The 26,493-nt window shown below is 41.7% G+C and overlaps 1 protein-coding gene across 2 annotated transcripts in view; it reads right to left on the bottom strand.

Annotated features, from left to right (window-relative positions):
• rbm33a (RNA binding motif protein 33a) overlaps window positions 1-17,438 on the bottom strand; it is a 46,944-nt gene extending 29,506 nt beyond the window's left edge. For both annotated transcript variants that reach the window (XM_056299571.1, XM_056299572.1), the window contains exons 1-3: window positions 17,295-17,438; window positions 6,549-6,627; window positions 628-676 (exon numbers count right to left, since the gene is read on the bottom strand). In XM_056299571.1, coding sequence (XP_056155546.1) covers window positions 628-676; window positions 6,549-6,627; window positions 17,295-17,313 — 147 coding nt within the window. In that variant the 5' untranslated portion in view covers window positions 17,314-17,438. The remainder of the gene's footprint in view (window positions 1-627; window positions 677-6,548; window positions 6,628-17,294) is intronic.
• Window positions 17,439-26,493: the final 9,055 nt, after the last annotated feature.

Genomic DNA, 26,493 nt, shown 5'->3' with positions numbered 1-26,493 from the left:
ACAAAAGGAAAGAAGAAGCTTACTTGTGGAACATGGAAAAGAAAGCGAGGAACTAACATTCTCAAACATATAGCTAACTAGATTTCATTATGTTTGATGTGGATTGATATGTTGCTCAATATCACTGGGTCAGACGACATTGTTGATCAGCCTTCCTTCTCAAAAATATGCACACTACTGCTGGATTATTCTGGTTATTATTCTGATTATTAAATGAATTTGCAGGTCACAATGAATTTCTGAATTTTCAGGATTTCATGTTCATTTCAAACGGAACTCTTGAGATTTGTGACATGAAAAAAAAAATTGTGACCACCAGACGTCATCAAACCCACCAAAAACTGATGAAATTAAAGATATTTTACAGGATGTACTTTATAACACATCATTATAGATTATAAATAGACAGCAGGCACACAATGAATTGAATCTTTGCAATGACTCCCCCTTCAATCATCGTGTTTTCAGAGTGGAATATTGCTCATATTAACCATACTTTACATGTCAAAGAGTTAAATGTATTATGCAGTATTTTACACAAATAGTTGAAATGAAACCTACGCATACCAGCATGTTATGAAAGTGGAAAAAACCCCCAAAACAATTGCTTCCCCTTTTTCATCTTACCTTTTTACCTGGTAGCCAATCCTCCCCCAACAAATCTTCCTCCAGGTCACTTGATAAGATAAGCAAAACAAAATAAAGAGATTAGAGAATCAGCTGTTATGGCAGCGGCAGTGTCCATTCACCAAACCTGCTAAGTGTATTTCTTTACATGATGCTCTTAATGCCACTTCCAGATTCTCCAGGAATTCAGTTAAAATAATTTTCTGTTGGACTGCTAGGCCATGATGCTTCTTTAATAACTGCAAATAACAGCAAAAACTAAACATTAAGACAACATCCCACTCAGGCTTAACTAAAAACTCAAAAAGAGAGGATGGAAAACTTTTAAATTCCACTTAAGTGAAGACACTGATCAGCAATAGCCTGATTAGGGAATTGAGCTTGTGACTAAAGTCAGAGGTTCAAAAACTAGAACAGTCAGAAAATCTGGACAGATGAATGAACAAGAAACACAGTCATCTCCAAGTTCTGCCAGGCTGTACTTAAGCATGCCAGTCAACCCATAATTCCTCCATTGGGGTTGCTTGGTGGCAGACAGTAGAAGACCATTTGTACCAGTTCCCTAGTTCCAAAATTAAAAGTTCCCTGGTCCCTGAGGGTGTGAACCTGTATGAATGTCAACCTGAGTATTGCTGTAAAAGAGAACACATGCGAAGTCAACATTCCCAGGATTAATTAAGATTGAAAAAGGGGGGTGCTGCTTAAATAACTGATTAATTCAATGCTGTCAAGGTGATTTTACTTTGGTTAATTATGAGTAAATTTCTGGAACTTAAGTTATTTTTTTTACCTCAGGCAAACTGGTACGTAACTCAATCCACTCTTTACTACTTCCTTACACGAAGTATTTTTTGGTAATAAAGGAAGACTGGATTTATTTAAGTATATCCCTATTTTATACCCACTGCTCATGTAGTAGGTTTAATTTTCATATCCATTGGTTTCCTTTTATTTTTTTGGGATCCCCCCCTCCCTTTTCTCCCCAGTTGTACCTGTCCAATTACCCACTCTTCCGAGCGTCCCAGTTGCTGCTCCACCCCCCTCTGCTGATCCGGGGAGGGCTGCAGACTACCACATGCCTCCTCCGATACATGTGGAGTCGCCAGCCGCTTCTTTTCACCTGACAGTGAGGAGATCGCAAGGGGGACGTAGTGTGTGGAAAGATCATGCTAATCCCCCCAGTTCCCCCACCCCCCGCACAGGTGCCCCGACCGACCAGAGGAGGCGCTAGTGCAGTGACCAGAACACATACCCACATCCGGCTTCCCACCTGCAGTCATGTCTAATTGTGTCAGTAGGGACGCCCGACCAAGCCGGAGGTAACTCGGGGATTCGAAGTGGCGATCCCCGTGTTGGTAGGCAACGGAATAGACCACTACGCTACCTTGACGCCCCCATCCATTGGTTTCTTCACACTGGACATGCAGCTCCACCTTGCAATCTAGGGTTCAATGCCGTTACTGGGCAAGAAATCCAAAATCCTCGTTCAGTGCAAAAAAGAACACCACAGTTCAACCAACGCTAAAATTATGCTACAACAGTCTATCTTTGCAATTTCGAGAGGTCATTTTAAAAGGTATAGTCATTTTTTATGGTCAGTTAGTCGTTTCCTGCCGGCTTCTTCCTGCAACACGGCCTACAAGAGATTACCAGCAGGAGTTACTCCGCCGCAGCACAGAAAACAAACTACTAAGAGGTAGAATCAAATTGAACATTTTTAAAAATGAACATTTGAATTCCCTATGATAGATGCTTGTAGCATTATGGTGGCTTTAATTGAGCCACTGAGTTTTTAAAAAAAAAATTTGCACTGAACAAGGATTGTTGATTTGTCCCCCATTAATTGCACCGAATTCTAGGTGGCGAGATGGGGCAGTATGAAGAAAAGGATGGATGACTGTGAAAATGAAACCCAGCTATGTACTACATGGGCAACGAGGACAAAACAGATAAACTCCAAGAAAAATCCAAACTGTTCCTATAAGTGAACTGGTTGTCCCAGGTACCTGGACAACCAATTTCTCCAGGCAAGTAATGCATTTACTTTCAAAAGTAATTCCTAATCTAAGGGTAATCTAAACCAAGTGAAATAATTCTTACTGGTGTCATTCAAATTTCCCTCAACGGCTATGTAAGTATTATTGCTTATTTGTGTAATTCTGAGTGAGTTCTAGTTCTGGTTTTTCCAAATAAAAGTTCATATGGAAAAACATCATAACATTTTCAAATATGGTGTTATTATATTGAACTGTTGTTTACAGAGGTACAACACTCTTAGGCAAAGGTTTTAGCTCAGCAAAGTATGCTAAAGATACAAACACTAAATCTTTTTCACAACTCCAAGACAAGTTTGCTCTACCCTCAAGTGACCTATATAGATATTTACAAATTACACACTATATCACAGAAAATACAGACCGGGATGATATTAAAAGAGAACCAATAAATATAGAAACCCACTTCATACAGCTGTTTGAATACTGTGTATTAACAAAAAACAAATATCCCATATGTACAAAAAGCTAGTGCTAGACGATTCAGAATACCACTACACATATCAAAGGACTATGGGAACTGGAGTTGAATACAGTAATGGACGATGAAGATTGGGAGGTCATATGCTCAAGTTGTCATAAGGGGATTGGGAGCCAGTTATGGAAAGAATTTGACTGGAAGGTTAAAATGAGGTTCTTTAGGACCCCACTGACAGCTTATGTCTTTAAAAACAATTCTACCAACAAATGCTGGAGAGACTGTGGTATGGTCAGAGACCATACTCACATATTCTGGGACTGCCCGAAAATACAGACATTCTGGAAAAACGTCAAAGAAGAAATGGCGAAAATCCTGGAAACGGCCATTCCCCTAGACCCGCTATTGTTTTTACTGGAAATATCACATAAGCACTTGTTTACCACAGACCAGTGCTATATACTGAATATTTTGTTGATGGTTGCAAAAAAATAAAATAAATAATAATTACGATAAACTGGATGAAGCCTAACCCCCCCCCCACACACACAATGACTCAATGGTTGCAAAAAGTCAAACATGTCTACATGATGTAACACATGACTGCCCAGCTACAACTTAAAATGCCTATTTTTATAAGGAGATGGACACCAGTTATTAGCTATCTTAGCCAGGAAACTTGTATTGTACTGTATTACTTTGATGTATAATTGCTGTAGGTATATGTATGTGCGTGTTCTATCCATGTATGGTGTTATGTCATCTATACGTGCATGTCTATGTGTGAAGCCTGACCTCAAGGTGATTATGTTCTGCATTGTTAATTGCCTGTTAACTTACATGACTGGCAATTAAGTAAAAAAAAGAAGAAGATATAAACACTTGTCAATATGCATGTCTATCTGTCAAGAGGACTGGCAGAACCTGTAATTGGTTGGTCAAAATACACAAATCAAAGTTTGAACATATAATGTTTGAATCTTTTTAAATAAGTAAATAATGTAGAACCTTTGGGGTAAATATACAGACTTCAGGCAAGACAGTTGAGGATACTTAGGCAAGATGGAAGACAACTGCTGGAAAGTAGGAGTCGCCCGATTATCGGCATGGCCAATTATTGGGTCCGATATTCAGCATTTTCACAAGTATCGGAATCGTTATAATCTTTATCGGATTGCCAAATGAAATAATTTAAAAATGTGCCACTTTGGCTCTGATGCCGCCGCCTCTCTGTCAGCAGTCACCACTCTGTGGTCTCAAGCAATATCCTGCTCACAGCACCATCTGATTGAATACATGTCACGAGTAATAGCCTATGGATATGAATTTGCAGAATTGAGCAGCTCCGGTGAGCGAGTGGAGCCGTCTTTCGAAGGCAGCAGATACTGCTTAAGTTGCAATAAACATCACAATCTTGTGATCTATTTCTAAGGTGACAAGCATGCCCAGTTTCCCAGTTAAGCCACTGAAAATGCACTTTGTTACAGTGATACACAGTTAACAATGAGATAACAGAGTTCATCTAGCAATAGCTGTACCTAAGTAACGCTGGTGCCAGCGCAACTGAAACTTATTTCAGCTACCATATTGCAAACGTAACATTGAACGTAACACAACACTGAACATAACACACAACACAGTGATAAAAAAATAAATCATAAAATGTTGATGCATCAAGATGCATCAATAACCGTTTTATAATCGCATCATAGCCCTCTGAATCGGAATCGAATCGTGAGGTACCTAGAGATTCCCACCCCTAATACATACATACATACAAAAATACAGGGACCCCTTCCATTTTAGTTAGGTAGCCGATGGTTATAATAACGTAAGCTAATGTTGAGTCTTGTAGAGCTAACTTGAATGCAACAGTGAACGTCAACAAGTTCTTTGTTGATCCATAATTTAGCCAGCTGACTAGCAAAAAAAACTGATAGGCTACAACATTATTTCTTGCTGCTGGGAGCTCCCTGCACTTGTTGTTATAAGATAATGTTGAAAAGTTCTCTTTTAATTAAACATACGCTTAAAGGCATTTCAACAAAGTTTTGTGTTAGAGTTTGTGTTATTCTCAGTTTTGACACTAAGATTTTTATTTTTACTGCAAATGTATATCGGCTCCAAATATCAGTTATCGGTTTCATAGATTACTAATCGGTATCGGCCCTGAAAAAAAAAAAAAAAAAAACATCGGTTGACCCCCACTGGAAAGAATAATAACTTCCTATTTTTTTCCAGAACAGAGCAAGATATCTGCCAGAATCCATCACTACTAATTACGAGCCAATTTAATCATAATTACTAACAAATGTATTCCCACAGACGCTGATCTAGTAGGTTAAGCAATTTTTGGAACATAATAATCAATGTCACTATTACATGAAAAGAAGCTTAAGAAAGGATCTCTCCACAACTCAAGGCTGGAAAGCATGTCTCTTTTCACAATATCGGTCATGTCTCTTTTATAATGGTCATCTTCAGACTCTGCACAGATGGAAAATGTCCAAAAACAGAATTGTGTCCCCTTTCTGAAACCAAACATGGAGGGCTCCTCCTTAGCTGATGCAAACCAAACTCTACGGTTATCCTTTCTCTGCAGAAAACTTCATTTGCGATTGACATAGCATGAATTCTCCCTAAAACATCCTCTTTACCATCAGATTATCTTTAATTTAACATCTATGATTTAAATATTTGTGAATCTCTAAAATCTTACAAGGGGACCTTTTAGAAACTTCGATCATTCTGATTTGGAGACCTGAAGTAAACTTTGTGACCGATAAGATTTCCTTGTTATCAGTAACGTCATTTTAGTTACCTGCAAGACCATGTAGGCTCATGTTCATCCAGCAAAGCCAAGAACTATAATCAGTTTTTTCAAGTATCCCATACAGAAAGAACCACTTCTCTTCAAGGCTAACAAGATTTGTCAGTGAGAATAATCATTATTGGGGATTTATGGTATATGGTTCACATCTTAATAAATTCAGCGTCAGGCACAGGGTTAACTATGTTTTCCTACACCAATGACAGTAATCAGCTAATGTTGAGTGACACATTGAAATTAGTTCCCACATACCAAGCTCATAGTGAAAGTAAGCAAAATTAATTTCATCTGTCTTTCTACAGTCTAGTAGACACCCCGATTCCAAGATGCGGCAGTTGTGTCATTTTCCCCCCAATGGGAAATGAAGAATATGACTCAGTTACATAACAGAAGAGAAACCTACTGTACTGCACACAAACAAATGTGAGAGATGGTGACAGAGCGCAATTTACTGAACAACTGTTCACAATATGGGTCATAAGTTGTTTTTCTGGATAGTTTGACTTTGACGCTTTAATTCAGCGCAATTTCCTGACTACCCACTTTCCAAAGGTGTCCACACATGCTTGCTTATACCGAGGGTATCCCACAACAATTTGTCACACCAAACACCAAATACCTGTCCAAATCGTCTTCTTCGCCCCTTCTCCGCCGTGACCGCTCAGCACCCGGCTTGTCATACTTATCAAAGTCATCATCTGCAAAAGAAAGACCATTTTAATTACAGCTTCCAATTGGTGCAATGGACTTTGTTTATAGCACAACTAAGTCTCCTAATTTGATGTAATTCTGTCCTTCGCATTCAAACTAAAGCTTGACTCTTAGCCAGCATTTGACAGAATTACAAGCTGGCATGCTTTACCTTATCTATTGGGATTTTTCAGGATACAGCGCTAAGCAGCGAGCACATGACAGCCGAGTCTAAAGAAATTCATTGATCTTGAGGCATCACGAAAAGACGACAAGTCAAGGACAAGCCATTTCCCTTACTCAAACAAAGCAAATCCCAAGGTCTTATTGAGGTATTAAAGTTAATGTATGACTCCTCTTAAAGTTAGGAAAATTCAACTTTATTTAGGTGGTGTGCATGTTATCTTGATCTTCATCTATAAGTATAACAAGATATTGATAACTGAATGCCACTTAAGTAATTACATCACTTCCATCCGCACAAAAAAATAAAAAATAAAAAAATCGCACTTCTGGTCTCCAGTCATGAGGTCCTCACAGCTGAGGTGCCATGGTGCCTCATAGGGCAGGGTAATAACTCAATAGGGTAATTTTCCAATAGTATTGTTTGTCTCTCAGTGATTTTGTATCGCGACGGAATTTGAATATCGTCACAGCTTGACTCACATTTTATTGTCTAAATTGATGATAATGAGAATCTATTATCTCATGTACTACAAACTGCATGCACTTTACATTACTCCTGACTATTTTCCAAGGCATACTGTGGTATTTTAGATTTTTCTGAACAGTTTTCCTAGCTTCCAGGTAGCCACCGGTTCCATTCATTTCAGTTTGGTATGAAAATCAATTTGCAGAGACTTCAAACTTATTTGAGACAGGTAATCCATTATAGTGGCCATTTAGTTGCCTTTATTTTTTTCCAAAGTTACTCTATTGTTCCAGGATAGTGCAAATGAGCAAAGAGCGATTTGAGAGGTGGTGCGCATTTTAAAGTGAAATTTTTTTTTCATGAACTCAATTGTCTAATGTCCTTTTTCACTGACTGTTGTAATTATCTTAGTTACAAGAACATGTTTGTATGTAAATATAGCAGTGCTGGGCAATATGAAAAATATTATGACGACTGTAAAGACTGTTACAGGATATTGGGGGCATCTAGGTAGCATAGCAGTCTATTCCGTTGCCTATCAACATGGGGATCACTAGTTTGAATCCCCGTGTTACCTCCGACTTGGTCGGGAATCCCTACAGACACAATTGGCCGTGTCTGTGGGTGGGAAGCCGGATGTGGGTATGTCTCCTGGTTGCTGCACTAGCGCCTCCTCTGGTCGGTCAGGGCGCCTGTTGAGGGGGGAGGGGGAACTGGGGGTGGGGGATAGCGTAATCCTCTCACGTGCTACGTCCTCCTGGCGAAACTCCTTACTGTCAGGTGAAAGGAGCGACTGGCGACTCCACATGTATCGGAGGAGTCATGTGGTAGTCTGCAGCCCTCCCTGGATCGGCAGAGGGGGTGGAGCAGCGACAGGGACGCCTCGGAGGCGGGCAATTGGCTGGATACATTTGGGGAGAAAAAGGTTTAAAAAAAAAAAAGAATTTTACAGGATATTGACATAATCATGATATCTTCTTCCATTTGCAAGAATCCAACTGAGGTTTGTCAAATTGAACCGTTTGGTAATTTAAAGTATAATATTAAATCAAAACTAGTTTTCAAATCCTCAAATATTTCAGACCTTATTTTAAGAGAAAAATTAGATAATAGGCTACATTCTCATTATCAATTTATAAAACCAAATTGCATTTCATGATATGATAATATCCAAATATCATCTCGATATAACGCTATTGAAAGATGACCAACAATAATACTAAATTATTGCCCAGCCCTGTGGTTTACAGCGTTGCATTAACATTACAGTACACAAAAATATGATTAGACTGTGCCCCCAAAATGTCTGATTAGGGGGCACATGTACATCGAGGGGCACATAGTCTCTTCAAAATATCACGACACAGCCCAACCAGAAAGAGAGAGACGACATTTACACTGCACGTTCCAAATGTGCGGTGTAAGTTGAGACTGAAGAAGTCACTTAGATGAACGATGAAACTATTGAAATTGAAAGGAATCAACTTTCTGTAATATCCTTACCTGGATTATTGAGCACGCATTAAGACAAAGCAGAAACTAGGTCAAAACCTAGTATATGGCTGAACCGTGTATGGTCAGTGTTCGAAATTGTAGCCAATTTGTTACTGGGACACTCAGTGGCAGTGTCTATATTGTGAATTCCTGGATATTAAATGGTCAGCTGCAATTTTCTGTAGTGATCCCAGCAAAATTTGTTGTTACAGTGTACTGTAGCATATCAAATGACATGATTAAGCTAAGCTCAAGTAAAAAAAAAAAAAAAAAAAAAAACCCGTTATAAATGCTGTTGAAAGAACAACACTTTCCACTCACATCTTGGGATGTTTGATTCGAAAGAAAACTTAATCTAGTTGTAATTATAACTATTCTAATGATCTGTTATCTTCCCTCCTCTTTCATCAGTTTCTATCTACGGATGTCTCTCGTTTTTCTAAGACTTACTCTGTATTGACAGGCGAATGGAAGAAGAATGGATTGTGGCCACTGACAGCACCATGAATTGCGCATCACTTGCAATCGCTATCTGCCCCATCTCTAGGGCCAATTCACAAAAGATGTTGCGCGAATGATATTACAGCGCAAACACGCTCATAAAGTTTTGCAGCTGAGTGCAATTTGCCCTTGTTTTGTGTCTGATTGCAATTGCCCATGGGGCAAAGTATAAATGGTAGCTTTGCGCCAAGAACACACCAGGCAGGCTCAATGTCACCCTTGATGTCATCAAGTAGAAGAACTGGTAGACCTGGCAGCCTGTATCTGCAAATGATTTCAGTCTCAGTTAAATCAAAAAGTGATATTCCCTTGCGAAATATCCGCTCACGAGCACGCCTGGCATGATGATGCCTTCGCCTGGCTACAATCACTGCTGCCATGAACACTGGAAAGTCTGGGCATGACATCCCTTATAAATGCGATGCTAGTAATTTTCACTCTAACTGCATGTGGCTATTAGCGCTGGTGTTTGTGAATTTGATTTTTTTTTTTTTGCAATGAGGCTCATTTGCATAGAAAGGGACCGATTTTTCACCAAATGTATCCATATTACCTAATTTAATTATGTGCGAATAGCACCGGAGCACCGAGGCGCTATTTGCTTGGCAGCACAATTAGGGGTGCATTTCACCCTTTGCGGGTGCTTTGAGAACATGGTGTCTTTTGTCTTATTCGTGTAGGTTTAGTGGCCGCAATAGCCACACAATCTATTTGTGGATTTGTCAGTACGTGTTTTGTCAGTGATTGTTATTTGGGGTGCATTAACTGTGCGCTCTCCCTCATGCCTCTCGGTGCTTGGCCGATCGATCGTGTAACTTCAGTGACGTTGTTGGTCACCTGATCCAGTGGCCCAATCGTGTCAAACTGATCACTCAGTCATGCTAACTTGGTCAGTCAGTCAGTTAGGGACATTCACGTTTGTAGGACTGGCCCACAAGCCCATCCAGCCAGAAAAAAAAATGGTGTCCTGACCATACATTTGCATTACAATTCCTATGTATTCTGATATTTCCAGAGATTCTTTATTCTGCATCACAGTTAATTCTAACAACTTGATTAAATATTTAGTTCTCTATGCATCAAGCAGCAAGACAGGTGCGAGGGAGGTACCTCAGATGATAATATTGTCTTAGAAAAGAAACTTTTTTCAAAATGGTCCATTTATACCATCATGCCCCAACACTGCCCATGCACATAACCATACTTGTACACACTTGGTCCTACCCTAAAGAGTGATCATATTCACCAAATCCACACAAACACCTATCCCATGTTGAGATAAAAGCTCTTTCTCTGCACATTTAATTGTTCACATGTACAGCAAATGGCATTAATAAGACATATTTATATGATATATGCTTTATAACTGACTGACCCACATGAATCCATAACCTACTGAATCAAGTGGATAAATGGGACACTTTATTTGGAATTGCTTTTTCAATGTTAAGTGTACAATATCAACAGGGGCTCTTGCCAGCTCAGACAAAGAGAAAGCTCAGGAATAACTGGGGAGTATAACGTACTGGGGTTGTACCAGAAGGACTCAGGATAGCAATTTATAACATTGTAATTTTCTACTCTTGTTCTATGCAGCAACGCACACATTTCAAAATTCTAATCTTCTGCATTTTTATTGTTTATTAATGCATAGTTTCACCAATTCCCCTTACTACACAGCTACAGCTTTCATTACACTCTTATTATAATCATAATTATTATTTCATAATTGTTTTCCTGTAGGGACATTTTTATGTTGCTTGCTCTGAGAGAACATAATCAGCTACAGCATGGTGCCCCTAGAGCTGGAAGGAATTCAATGTTTTGCTCAGAGACGCTCAGGCTTGTGCTGGTCATCAAAGGAGCTTAGAGCTAAAATCTTGGAATTTTTCTCCATTAATAGTCATCTTATCCATATTGACCATGGAGTCGGGTTACGTAATAGTAATGGACATCTTCATCGTTGTAGGAAATATTGCTGGGACATAAGGCTAAAAAAAAATCCTTGTGGGGGCACCCTGGTTGCCAAAAGGTTCCCATAACCGCAACATCCCTGGTTGGATTCCAGCCAATAACCTTTGTTGCATGTTGTACCCATCTCTCTCCCCTCATTTTCTGTCTGCCACCTCACTACCTTCTATCCAATAAAGGCAAAAATGAGGTATAAAATGGCAACAAAACAAAAAAATCGCTAAAATATACATAACTTTATTAAAAGAAACACTCAACGGTAGGGAAAGTGCTAAACAAATAATGAGCAAAATAATCCAGTGAGTCAAGTAAATGTGACTATATCTTAAATATTCCATATAATGCCAATCCCTAATTGGAAACACTCTCCACATAATGCTGTTGATGTTTTTGACCAGGGAGGACAAACACTACTGGTGGAGCAGCAAACACATTCTTACTCAAGTACGAAAAAGGATTGAAACATCATGACAATGCTTCAGTTGGACAGGTTATCTATCAATTCTTCAATCAATATTATAATAGAATAGATATCTGTACAGCAATGCACTTCTGGCTGGTCTCCCAGCCCATGCAATCAAATTAAAGGAAATTGTAAACAAATACAGAGGCCAAAACTCATCGGTTCTTATGTGTTTTATTGATGCTTCTAAAGCTTCTGATCGTGTAATCATAGAAAGTTGTTTGCTAAATTGAGTCAAAGAGGAGTCCCTAAATACATTGTGAGAATTCTGACTTATTGGTATGCCCACCAGACTATGCAAGTGAAATGGGGTAATTGTGTTTCAGCCCCATTTGGGGTTAGCGATGGTGTCAGATAAGGGGGAATTCTGTCTCCAGTTCTCTACAATTTATATATTGATGATTTGTCCAAGCAGCTGAAAGCCTGTAACACTGGGTGCATGACCGGTAATACCTTGGTGAACCATATTATGTATGCAGATGACCTTGTCATTCTTAGTCCCTGTAGCGCTGGTCTCCAGCAGCTCCTTGACATATGTTCTGTGTATGGTGTGGAGCACGATATCAAATACAATGCTAGTAAGAGTGTTGTCATGATCTGCAGAACCAAAGAGGTCAATCATCTAAAATTTCCGGATTTTAAATTGTCTGATAATAATCTTGTGGTATGTAATAAGGTGAAATATCTTGGGCACTATATTACTGAACAAATGACAGATGATATTTATAGGCAATGCCGCATGATGTATGCACAAGCAAACACTCTGTCACACAAGTTTGGTATGTGTTCAGTTTTGTGAAGATGTCCCTGTTCAGAGCATATTGTACAACACTCTGTACTGCACACCTGTGGTCAAACTATAAAAAAGCAAGCTTACAGAGGCTTTGAGTGGCTTATAATGATGCCATGAGAATACTGCTAAAAAGACCTAGATGGTGTAGTGCAAGTGAAATGCTTGTGGCTGCAGGAGTCAGTACCTTTCAGGCTCTTCTAAGAAATCATATGTATAAATTTATTTGCCGGCTCAATCACTCTGATAATGTAATCATCAAGAGTTTGACTAATATAAGATTCAGTGCCACACGCTACCAATCCTGGCTGTGGGACCACTGGTATAGCTGCCTTCTTTTAACACACTGACTTGTTCCATTTATGTAATTTTATTGTATTTACTCTGTGTATTGTCTAGAGTTTGTCTTTTACCTATTTGTCTTTGTCTGTTATGGACCCTGAGTCTGCAATAAAAGTTTGAATTGAATTGAAACCACTGCAGAGAATCCAATATGACAACAAATGCTTGGTTTTTTAATACTACATTGTTGTGTACGTCACCCTTCTCTTTGTCCTCACATCATCTACCTGTTGCTGTCTGCATTAAATTCAAAACCCTGCTGTTGGGATTCCAGGAAGTTCAAGAAACTGCACCACCTTACCTGCATTCCTATATTAACATGTACATGACCTCTTCGTTCTACCTCTGGTTGGCTACTATATGACCCCTCTACCAAAGTGACTAGCTCTAGCTAAGGTCTCTTCTCTAACCTGGCTTTACAATGGTGGAAAAAACTTCTGGTTTCCATCAGAGCTGATGACTTTCATAACTCCTTCAATAAAAGTTAAAAAAAAACTTTCTTCTTCCATGCTGACCTTAATGCTTGGTCTCAGGCGACACTTTGCTTTGAAATTTTATTGATGCCGATTATGACCTGTCATTGTAGCCATACTCAGTGGCGAAACTACTACATATGCAGATAATGCAGCTGCATTGGGGCCCGCAATAGTTTAGGGCCGGCGCGCACAGACCCCTCTATCTCGCCACTATCGTATCAAAGGTCTCTATATGATATATGGGGTATGTTAAAAAATGTGCAAAGTGTCCCCGTGCACAATTATGGACATGCGCACTACACAATAGAACAGACGACTTCACACAGCGAAAAGCCCAAAGAGTGTGCCTATGATGCAAGTAGTACTTTTTTAAGCAATATTACACTCAAGGGTGTACTTTACTTCAGTGACGCTTACGGAACTTGGTGCAAGTGCATCAGTCCTGACCGCATCGCTGTCGTGCCAATAATGACGGTAAAGCACATCCTCGAGTATAATATTGCGATTATACAATGGACAACTTTGTTTAATTTCTACGGAGCTCACATAATTGTAATAAACTTTTGTACCAGCAGAATGCGGACTTCACCCAAACTAATGGCGCAATATAAGAAGCGATCATAGTGCTGGGAAACAAAAATATATTTTCTGTGCTCACAAGTCACTCCTCCTGACCACGCATGTTCATAGTGGAGAGGTTCGGAGTCGGACTCTTGATTATTTTTTTAATTTTCCTTTTTATATGCACTAATGCACAGCACTTTATGTTTATGTAAGAAAATGGGGTTGGTTTGTAAATATGTTGTTGTGAGCTTAAGAGTATTTTTCTGCACTCGCAACTCCTGAGTGCTGACCTGACCGCGTAAGTTTAATGTGGAGAGTTTCGGAGTATTTTTTTATTTCCCTTTTATGCAACACTGTTTATTCATTCAAAAAATTGGTTTGGTTTGGTCTGCCTTGCTAGTCTAGAAATGGTAGTTATTGCTTTGCCATTTTTTGAATTAAGGACAGGCGGACAAGAGCGGCTTTTTCAAGAACGAAATTTTAAGCGAAAAACGGACAAAAGTATGGAAAGAAAACGTCGCAGTTGTGTTCCACTCTTCGAAAAACAGTTTGCAAAATAAATTTTACGAAGTTCTGGCCTAGGGGCGTAAAGGATCAGATTCGATTTGAGGATTTTCGGCTGTTAGGCCAATCGCATGCAATTCCGCGATGGCTTCAATCAAGAATTATGTACAAGCTTAAGATGGATAACCAAGGAGAGATATGGAAAAATTCGCACTTATCGATATGTTAGACTGATACGTTAACAAATTTACAAAACAAAAGCAGTTTCTCACCCTCTTGTAATAGTTATTTTCAAACCATGTCATTTTAAGATTTAGCTTATAACTGCTGATGATGATTGACACACAATTGTGAAATGTCTAATAAAACTAAAATGTCTTTATTTTCAAATGCTTTTGTTTCTTAAAAAGTACAAGTTTTATACAATGAATAATATATAACTTCAAAGTTGTATCGGTCTGGAGGGACTGAGTTACACACAAACCAAGGCAAATCTATCCTCTGTTGTCATACCAGCACTATCCTTGTTACCGAGGTAGTCTGCTGGTAAAATTCCTTGTAAAATTTCTCTGTACAGTGACACGCTCCACATGGATGTGGACAGATGCAATTTTTCTTGCCGCCTCAATTTCTGAAGGACCAAGCTGCTTTTTCTCTTTTGTAAAAGCAGGTATCTTAACTTCCGCATGATACTAATTTTTCATCTGTAAGATCTTCCCGACTTATCCTCGATATCCATTTTCTTCTTCTTTCCTCTGACAACCTTCCGAGTTTCTTCTCCTAGATGGTCTATGGAAAGCGAAAGTAGGACTTTTTCCGCTCTCTGTCAACTCGATTGGAACAAAAACAGCGCAGAAAGTAACCACTGTAAAATATCGAAATACGATACCTATTCTGTATGAATCAAACCTTGAAACAAATTCTGTCCACAGCTTAGAAAGCGCTTAGCATCGCGAAGTGAGAGCAGCACTGTATCCTACGGACTGGAGCTGTTGTCCTCCAACATGGCGGGGGTGTGCAGTCACGTGATATGTGACGTCATATGAGACTAACCCACAAGTACATGGCGCATACACTACAGACGGACCACACATTTTCATTGTCCAGTCGTACCAACGCATACCCGAGGCCTACACTTCCCACAACCTTTGCGCGTCGTTTTCCTTTTCAACATGGCGCTGTCCACGGATGAGGAAGAAGAGCTGCTCTGTTGCCAGGCTATGTTGGAAAGAAAAACCCCGCAGAGGTGGTATGTTCGACCACTTAACGAAGGGAGGGATAGGGGGGGGGGGTTCCGCGTGTTGGTGACGGACATGAGAAGCATGGATGAGGGAAAAACATCGTCCCCCTACTGTATAAAAGTTGTAAAGCCACGAAGAAATTAAAGGTTTCCGGTGCCACACGAAATTGCATGTCGATGTGAAACCGTTTCATGCCGAGCCATGTTTTGTGTGACACCGATACGCGTCACAGAAATTGAGCTTCACGCAGAAATCGACTTGACTTCACATGGGTAGAGGCTAGTTCCCGTCATGCAGAGAACGGTCAACTGAGCATGCGCAAGTACTCGTTGCCGCCGTTGTTTGGGTAGGTTAAGGCTTAGAATCCTAGCGCCTGGATGGGGCGTGTGGAGGCGTGGTAGAGGCTTTTCGCGCATGCTCAGTTGACCGTTCTCTACTCCATTTCCGTTCTCTGCATCGATGGGAAATAGCCTCTACCCTTGACATGGCCAGGCAGAAGTACGCTGAGGTCCGCCACTGCGCCATTTTCGTCCGCGCGGACCCCTGCAGAGAACGGCCCGCGTATGGTACGTCAAAGCAAAGGTGTCAACGCGCCTCTGCTTCTCCTCCAGGGGCAGCCGAGCGCAGTAAGGATACGACGCATGCGGGTTAAGAGCCAGGCCAGTGTATTCTGGGCCTAGACAAACTTCGCTACGGCCGTGTAGGTCGAAACCCATGACTGTCCCCGGGGAGATCCAGAAACCGCCTTGAGTGTTCTTACTCATTGTAAACATTATTCGTTAAGTGATTGCTACTTGCTGAGCTTTTCAGTGCTGCGCGCATGCGCGACGGGATGAACCCACTAGCCATTAGCCTTAAGGGCGAAGCCTATGCGAAATAGAGCTAGTGTTTCTTCATCTTTGCTATAACACGGCCTGTACAAAATGGCAACAATGGAGACCGCATAATACCTTCCATTCATATATCTATGAACCGTTAGTCCATACTTTTACGATGAAGGAGGGACTGGCCGAGCTCGTCTAAATAGTGGTGACGACTTGCGCTGCCTTATCGAAAAAATGTAACCGTAGCACAAATCGATAGGCCAATCCACACCTCGTCTAATCATTCGCAGAACCGCTTAGTAGCACATCTTGATCGGTGGCACATGTCGACAGAACAAACTACATAAGACGTCCAGATGACACGTTTCAAAACACGTTACAGCGCGACCAAAAGGCTCGACGAACCCACTATACTTCGGCTAACATCCGTGTACGAAAACCTATCAAAGCTAACGGTAGCTACGCCTACACGTCCAGTTAGCTTAGCAGCTAACGCTAGCGCGATATTAAACACGGCATGGGGCGACGTTTGACAATAATCGCCCCTGGACTGTGTGGCCTACAAAGGCTAACCTTGTGTGACTGGGCGAGATTAAACCCCACGGAATATTCTATATTAACAAATCGTAAAATGACCCCACACTTCCCGTCCAGCTACCCCTGTTTACAAAATACCTGTTAAAAATTTGACGATCGGCTAACGTTTGCTCATGATGCCAGCTAACGCTAATAGTCAATGGCGAAGTATCGCCGGAGTCATTGTTTTAAACATCTAACGTTAGCTAGCTGCTATGGGCTAGCCAAGCTAGCGTTCCAAAAAAAATAAAAAATAAAAATAGCCATCTTTACGTACCATAAGTGTCGGTCGACATGATGCGAGGCGAATTTCCTGACGAGTCTAATTAGAAAACGTGAGAATGCATTGACGTTTTTGGTATTTTTTTGTCTTCAAATTACTCATTAACCCGAGGCTTAACTAGCTGGCTGCCGCAGTACTGCCCCCGCTACCAAAAGCACCAACATGGCGGCGCTGGTGAACTGCGGCGATGATGCATTGTGGGTGGGGAGACTCCAATCGCTAATCTCAGATCGGATTGCTCGGCCACACTGGGATATCATACAGCGGTAGGTCGACCATGTCTACTGACTGTGGATCTGTAAATGTGTACACTTGGAAGAAAAGGCCACCAAGTTTCTCTGCGGACTGTTAAACGCGATTTAGTATGCCAACACCTCCGAATGGTATAGGTTGTAATAACAATTTCAAAATAGCTCTCGACGTCACGCACCGGTTTAAAAGACGTCGAGATTCGGATTCCCACTGGTGGTCTAAGCATTTTATACTGCAAATATGTCAGGTTTCTGCAGTGTATATCAAATCAGAGGGGTCTTGGTCGCGTATTGGCGTCACTCAGTCCGTCGTGATTTTAACGGTGAATCCCAATTCCTGTCTTAACCCTCAGTCTCAAAAATGCGCGCTCCCGCGAAGTGCTAGCGCTGTCCCAATTCTCGGTGTTAAGTTGAGGGACAAGATTGAGGGCCGTGTAGCCCTCAATTTTAAGATTCTCCAGCGCCTCCCTCGGCAGTAAGTGATATCCCACAATGCCTTGCGTGTCACCATTCAAAGCAAGATGGCGGCGAACGCCGGCAAGTAGGCGAGCTATAAATGTAAGTATTTTCTTTGTTAATAGATATCTAAAAATTACGAGAACCACCGTGTTATCTTAGTTTAATGTCATTTTATGGATTATATACCTCTGTGTAGCACAACATTTATTTTTATTTTTACGATATCCGTGCCGGGTGCGGACACGCGATATATTGCTATCCTCGTGTTACAGAAGTCATGTTTCTCGGTGTTAATTTAGTTGTTAAGTTGTTTTATCAAGACACAGCCTACATGACATGTTTGCGCCGACATTTTATAAGCTGACCGAGCTAGCGGCGTCTCCTGTAGCCGTAGAGATGGATATCTAACGATAGTTACAGCGGTTGTTTCGCTTTAACGTTAACAAAAGGCCGTGTTATGCGGTGACTTTCTGCTGAATATTGTGGTATTTATACAGGTTATTTGGTTGAATATCAACTCATAACGAACTTATAAGCTACAGAAAAAATAATAATAATGTAACTGTAAACTACTAATAAGACACGTTAGCCCCTAGCTAACGCGTCTGACCCTTTAGACCCTAGCTAACGCGTCTGACCCTTTAGCCGATGCAGATCATCCCGTATCGAATCCCGCACCGGGCAAGAAAATAACCGGTTACATCACTAATGCATTACAGGTAGCCCACAACAATTTCATAAACTTTTGAACCCATGCATCAATAATGTAGAATCGATAATAGCTGCTTTTGTGGGTTATGATTACATTGGCAGTCTTAACAGTGAACAAAACCCCCTAAAGAAACTAATGTTGTCCCTGTTTCATTCCAGGGACTACAGAGGCAACGCGGGCCCTGATTCGTTTCAGGGCCTCCAATGAGAAGTTTCTAGAGGACCAATTACATTTTCTCAACCATTTTTTGCCAGTTTTTTTATATATATAAATATGTTTGTTAACATTGTTTATTCAATTTTATATATATATTGTATTTTTGGATAAATGTTCTATTTTTAATAAAAAGTTTGAGTGTAAGATTGTGAGTGTTCTTATGTAATCATACTAGATTCTCACATAGCTAGTAGAAACATTACCATGATATAGAAGAAAACACAAAATACTGTTTGGATGATTTATGATTTAAGCCCACGCAAAAGAAACCACTTCAGCTGCAGACGGCATTGTTGCTCGTTCTGTTGCTTTGCCAAAACACCGCGTCATTTTATGTCGACGGTAATGGACGACTTTTGATGACGTAACTGCATTTAAGGGGCGTCCCATTTCTAAGTCGCAAGATAACCCTTAACACTTGGTTCTGAGGGCCAGTAAGACTGAGGGTTGAGCTTGAGGGTTAAGATTGAAGGTTAAGAAAGGAATTGGGATTCACCCTAATTCTCGTTTCTCTATTTTGAGTCGTAAAGTTATGTGCAGTGCTAAACAATGCTGAGAAAAAAGATTACAAAGCTTATGCTTTGTGTCATGTTGTTTGTTACAGGCCGGCAATCTTGATATATCAATTCATAAAGCGAACAAGGGGGGGGGGTATAGTAACCACGTACTAAACACATTGAAAGACCCAATTACAACAAAACGGGTTTCCCCATACTCATATTTACATGAAGGGTGTTAAAGAATAGTAATAATAAAAAAAGAAAATCATCAGATAAAACACCAATCTTGGTAAAGACTCCAAGATTGAATTGAACACAGATGAAGGTCATTACAGCGATTCATATCTCAGGTATATTGACCAGTTGGTGAGCTTACATTCACTTTTGTGAATATGTTATATATGAAATTAACTGAATTCACGTTCAATATTTTTCTGCCTTGTATTTGTGTCCTGGTATTTGGGATTATTACCATCATGGAAGCTACTGAACCAAATCAAATCCACAAGTTTACTTGCAACAGTCAGTACTCATGAAACATAGATAGAATAAATCAGCATCAAAGACAAAAAAGAAAAAGCAACAAGGCTAGAACAGCCTTGTGGAACTGAGGTGCTACGATCTGCAGTAACCTGCCCTGTCATTTTACTTTAGGAGTTAGGGATTTGTAGTCAGGGCTCACGTAAGGCCATAATGGCAGCGTCAGATACAGCTAATCAAAGTTGTTCGTGGCCCCAACAAAAGATAAGGTTGCAAAATTAGATAAAAAGAAACTATATCATGCGATCGCATATGGTAATAGGTTGGTAATTAGTCTTGTCCATAGCTCCTGGGGTATTTTTGCAATTGTCTTTATGCATACTCAGTAATCCAGGTAAGGAAATCATAAAGTTATATCAGTTCATCTGGACACAACGTTTATTGGAAAAAAAATGTCCATCACTCATCTTCAGTGACCTCCTCAGTCACAACTGACTGTAGATATCCCCTACCCTTATAAACGAGACAGTGGCACAACAACCGAAACCAACTATCGGTTTCATATGCAGTGTCTTATGGAGGAACACTGGTTTGAACGGGGAGTCATATAATGGCCATCTATGTGAAGTCTGCTAAATGAAATTGTTGTAAATTGTAAGAGGGAACAACCATCCCTGAACCGGGGAGGGGGACTAAGTACATCTGTAGCCATTTTACAATGCTGCCATTGCAAGTCACTTAGCTGAGTGATGAAACGTTTCTTTCAATAAATGTTGTGTCCAGATGAACTGATTCAACTTTCTCTGTATATTTGCAATTCTTTCCACTGTTTAAACATAACATGGCGTTTCTGAACTGCTAAGCCGGTTGATTCAAACCCCTGAAGTCCGAGGTTTTCTTTCACCCACAGGATTCTTGCCATACTGCAGTTTCTGAAAGGCTGAGCAAACCGCTTCTTGGATCTTATAAATTACTGTTGAGCCGTCGGGGGGAGTTGTGGACTTAATTAAAAAAAAAAGAAGGGGGGGGGTTATTACGGAACACAAGATTTGTCTTGTCTCGGGGTGGATTTTGCTGTCACTGAGAAGTAGCATACCATTTTCATGCTTCCCCCCCCCCCCCACAGCACTTAAATAACATCTCTGTTTCACCAGCTTAGCACCATATAGGCGCCATTGGAAGAAGCTGTTCGGAATTGGCCCTCGGAGTGACGTCACACCGGGAACAATCAACCAGCATGGTAGCCTCTGGTTAAGCGAGCGGCCGTTGTTTCTGTCGAGGGAGGGGGCAGGGCCAGCAATACTGCCGGCCAATGAGACTGGTGGCTCATTATGTAAATAACCCCTCGAACAGTGCTGGAAACCAAGCGGCATTTGGTGAAACAGAACAACCTTTGGTGAGGTGAAGAAGAAGAAGAAGAAAAAAGGTCACAGATGTGTTTCATGGAAATACAGATGTTATACCAATCTCTCGAAAACCAGGAAAATGCGCCGCCTGTAAATGGAACATCTGTGATAGGAGTTACCTAGATGAGACATAGTCGCACAGCCAATGTTGAATCCACAAGGAAGTGATGTGTCAGTTAATACATTAATACTATGTTTTGTTAGTAAAAGGCCTCTTAATATGTCCTCGGATGATTTCAAATTTTAAGACTTCCAGCCGCACTGACATATATTCCTCTCCCTCTATAATATTGGTCACTTTAGATGGAATTTTAAATGGCAGTTAATCTTTATTCAAGGCACTCCTTTGATTTTTCTTCCCTGCAAGGTCAAATCCTTTTTATCTCTCACTACAAGTTTTTTTTCTTCTTCCCCCCGATCTGCACCTAAGTCTGGGAGTCAAAGTTGTTGTGTGACTCTACCACTATAGACTACAGCAAAATTCAAGCCCCCAAATTCCTCCAGGGCTGACATCGTCAACAAAGACCCCAAGAGACACCAAAGGGAGGTGAGCAGTGAACTGAAGCCTTGTTGTATTGGCTCATTACGGGGTCCCGCAGTGAGGAAGAAGCCATTTTGTAGCACCACAAGGTCAATATCTGAAAGCCAGAGCGATGGAGGGGATCAGCCGTGAGATTTTTAATTTGAGAAAGCGTAGAGGGACTTTCCCCGTAAAAGACAGTCTGTGAATTCTAATAGACTGTGGGGATTGTACGGATAAGGGGGTTGTGCAGGCGAATATTTTGCTCTTCTGTTTAAAAGTAGTGTGAAATACCACTTTTAACAAATATTCAGATACTACCCGTAACTAGCCTACTCGGTTTAATCCACCGCAAGCAATTACTCAGATTTGACCCACACACACTGGTATAGCCTGCTATGTTTGACATATATTCAGTAGAATCAGTGAAACACTTAATTCAAGGTTAGACAACTAATATTTATATAGCCTACAGGAAATTGCATATGCGTCATTGTTGACCTATAGCGCTATGAATATTTCAGTTTCATCCCAGCTATGTTACACTGCTTTCTTTATCCTACACAACTTGTAACTCACATTTGAAAGAGTCGTTACCACTGAAACGACAGAGTAAACAACAATGTCATTTACATCAGTTGCTACATTTTAGCATGAGAGCAAAGGAAAAGAAAACATTTCCATCGGCCATAAATCGCATCAGTATCTTTCCGATAAGCAGATGAGTCGAACACATGCTCTCACGGTAAATATGTCTTCCGTAATTAAGTTTCTATGCTTGTTATAAGCAACATGTCACAAATGCATGAAGTTTATCCACTTGTTGTTTCTGGAGACCGATACAGTTGCAGATAATATCAAAGTGTGGCCTGTCTCATAACTTGTTGAGTTATTTCCCTGAACAGGTGTTTTTAGAGTTGTACTCAATATTTCTACGTGCCCTGGATCCTCTTTCCCAAGAATGTTGGGTTCACTTCCACACAGAAGTGAAAAGGGGAGCTGTCACATTCTATTATGGTGACCTCAATGATTCTGTGCCCTATTCCCAATCCAGTGGTTTTCCATAACAATGCAAATTAGAGGGTGCAAAGCCGGAGGAGACGAGACATTTTTTTCTTCCTCGAGTTAAAAGACAGAAGTTCTTTACAGCAAGCCTATCTGTTTGCTTTGTATAGACGCCTTTGACAGAATTTAAACGCCAACGTGGAAGTTGTTTTGTGTGAGGCAGCGAGTTTGTGTGCCAGCCGCTCGCAGGCATCACAGTTTACTCTCCCTGAGAAAGGAAGTATGGAGAGAAGGCATGCAATACCTCATTCTACACAATTATTTCCTCTCACAGGTGTGTCTTTTGCTGTGTAGTTGTATGAAAACTACCATATTGTGTTTTGATGGTCAGAAGACAGGGAGTCGAATCTGGCTCGGTGCCAAAGTGCGAGCATCCCTCTCTTCCTCCCCTCCGGGGGGGGGGGAGGCAAGATCAGATGAAGGCATCGGTTGAAACCTTGTAAACACAATTTACTCCAACGGCTATTTAAACTGCGTTTCTGAATGTTTACAGCACGCCTTTGTTTCATAAGCAGCATAATAGCGGAGAGAAGGGTGATATGTTTGCACGCCGCCATGAGGCGGATACATCTGACTGGAAAGGGGGGGGGGTCCAAGTCAAGGCACAGCATATGCAGCTATACACCTTAACGGATGTTGCGATATAAAGCCCAAAGTCCTCGTCCTTGCGTTTCACGGCGAGTCAATATGCGCAGCAAACACGCTATATCGTATCTATTGCAAACTCGGCGGCGGGTGAACTTTCAACCGGTTTGTGCTGCATAAGCATACCCCTACGTCCCTTCCCCGCGCGAGCGCGTCTCCAGCCGGGTGACCCACATCCGAGCGCGGCGAAGCGCTTGACTCAGCCCGTTGTTTTGTTCGGCGCAGCGTCGGCGGCCGGGCCCGAAGGGGGGAGGTGGGGTTTCGTCGTGACGCGCTCTCGCCGGTTTGGCTGCGGGGATTCGAAATCGCAGCGCCCATTGGCTGCCGCGCCTGTCGATCCGGCGTGTTCGTCGCCGCTTCCCGCGCCGCTCGCCGTGAACGCGCAAGGGACGGCGAGGCACGTAACCGCGGACAGACTGTCTGGAGTCTGTCTGAAACTGATAACATTGGAGATGGGAGTTTTTTTTTTTGGTTTTTTTTTTAGTCTCTCTGCATATTCACAAGAAGCCGAATGTTGGGGTTGGGAGTCTACCCGCTATTCAAACGCGCCGGCGACTTCCCACCACCTTTCATCATCACTGTGTTATTCAGATGCACGTTTTTGTTTTTTGTAAAGTTTTTTTCTTCTCTCTTTCTCGCTACAGTGTGTCAGCAGACAGTTCTTTACGCGCAGGTAAGGAAGCCGCGAGAGCGCACGCAGCTGCCTACACCGCGGCGTAGGCTACTTAGCGTGAGTCCCACCTATTGTGTTCATTGTTAAATGAGTGTTTTGTTTTTGTTTTAGGGGAAGGAGGGAGGGAGGGGGGGCTGCAGTTACCTAGCGTGTTCCCATAATTTGTTTTATGCTACTGTAACAAACTACGTGGCAGTTAATCAACACTATGTCGGCTGAATATCTCACGCACAACAAAAAAAAATGTTTGATTTTAATTTCAAGATAATAACGCCGGTGTGGTGGCCACGCAGCCCTTGTGTTGTCGTGGAGGGGCTTGACCTCGTTCACACCGCACTTCCAAGGGGGGGGGCGCGCGCAGGTGACGCGCAGGTGACGCACCTTTTGCCCACGTTGGACTGTTGTTTAACCCTTTGCGCGCTGCGTCTTGCTTGACCACAAACTTTGGACTGAACGTGTTCGAGGCTCACCGACGCCCGGTACATTTAGCCCAACTACACAACACCTTTAGTGGGGATTTTCTGGCCGCAGGTGGTAAATTAAAAGAGGAGGGGGGGTGGTGGGTGGAGGGGAAAGCTACGTCGTTTGGCCCAGTTTATCCTCCACACGTGCTTGTCCGACCTCGTTTGTTTGGAGACGCAGAGGGTTTGTCTGGTGTGTCCCCCCCTCCTCCCCCGCCGCCCCCCCCCGACAGATTTGGGAAGACCGGCGTTTTAACGGTTGTGCTGTTCGTGTTCCGCAGGAGAGTCGCCTCCAGCTTGCGGGGGGTCCGTGATGCCGCACCGGCCGACAGGGGCGTTCAGTGGGACCTGCAGAGAAAGGTGTGTCGCCGGCTTTGTCAGAACGTTAGTCCGCCCCACGTTGGCCCATAGTGCATCGCTAATCTTTCTCAGTCTGAAGTAAAATTACATGGCTGGTTAAGAGGCCAGTGTGCCTCGCCTGGATCTCTGGTGCATATCTCCCATGCCTTGTTTTTGACCGCTGATAAACTTTTTAGGCATCCGTGAGGAGACGCATCAAACAGGGCACCACACTCAGGGGCCACTTGTGAACTTAAAATGAAGGCTCTGAAGTTGGGAGTAGATAAGGGGGATATCATTATTCACCTGTGAGACCTTTTTATTACACCGAATTAGACGTGAATCCATTTTATCTATCATTGTTTTGCTATTTTGAAGATGTGGCCTGGCAGATAAGTGATTGATTTTCCATGTGCAGCAATACATTTAAAGGCATACGTCTTAGAAGATTGAAAAAAAAAGTAAAGAAATCGGCACCTGCACCTGATTTGCTGGCTGCTCATCTGGTCCAGACACCTTTGCGCCGTCATTGCAGTTGTCTGCAGACAGTGGAGTCATATGACTAGGGGGGAGTCTTCCCCCCCACACCTACCCCACCCCACCCCCTCACCCCACCCCAACACAGACACACACACACCTTGTCTCGTCTGTCGGGCCAAGATGGCGGCTGCGAGCTGTAACGTTGCTGTACTTGACTTTGGGTGGGAAGCTGGGCACGCTTCACGTTTAGCCCTCTGAGAAAAGATAGCAGAAACGTTAATGCGAACTGGAAGGACTTCATTAACCAAAATGTGCTGCTTTAAGCTGATTTAAAGACCGCATCTGTTAGTTGGTTTCCAATTTTGGGCGGGCCCTTGTTATTATTTAACCGACCACCCCAAGTTTTGTAAAAAAAAAAAAAATCCTCTTCCTCGAAGGGACTTCCGCCCTGCTCTGTTTCTTCATCGTTGAAAATGTGGTAGCCATTTTGTTGATGATTCCTGCTGCCAGTGCCAGCTTTATGAGAATGTGAGCGACCAGAAACCCCACTCCAATCCCCATTTTTTTTGTCATTTTGGTAAGGCTTTTATTCCTCCTCAGAAACGATTTGGTCAGAAGCAATTACGAAGAGCAGAAATCCATTTGAAATTGAAATTATAGCCATAAACGCGATTTAGGACAATGTGGAATAATGTGTTCGAATGCTAGTAAATGACAATAGTAACGTTTAAATTGACATGTCACCCCAGTCTTTCGAGAGGAATTTGGCTTCAAAGTCATCTGAAAACATCAGGGGGGGGAAAATTGATTAAAAAATCTGCTGCTTTAGTTTGAACTTGAGTGGAGTATGTCTTTCAGTGATTATAAGCAGGTAAATGTAATTTATAACGCGTCGCTTTTAAGGGAAAATAACCTTGCTATCCCTATTGTCCGTCATAACCACTCATTTGATCATGAGCGGGTTGTATTTCCATGAAGTGTTGTAG

This window comes from Lampris incognitus, chromosome 19 (assembly GCF_029633865.1).
Source record: "Lampris incognitus isolate fLamInc1 chromosome 19, fLamInc1.hap2, whole genome shotgun sequence".
In the NCBI taxonomy this organism is placed as follows: Eukaryota; Metazoa; Chordata; class Actinopteri; order Lampriformes; family Lampridae; genus Lampris; species Lampris incognitus.
This window is presented reverse-complemented; position numbering and strand designations above follow the sequence as displayed.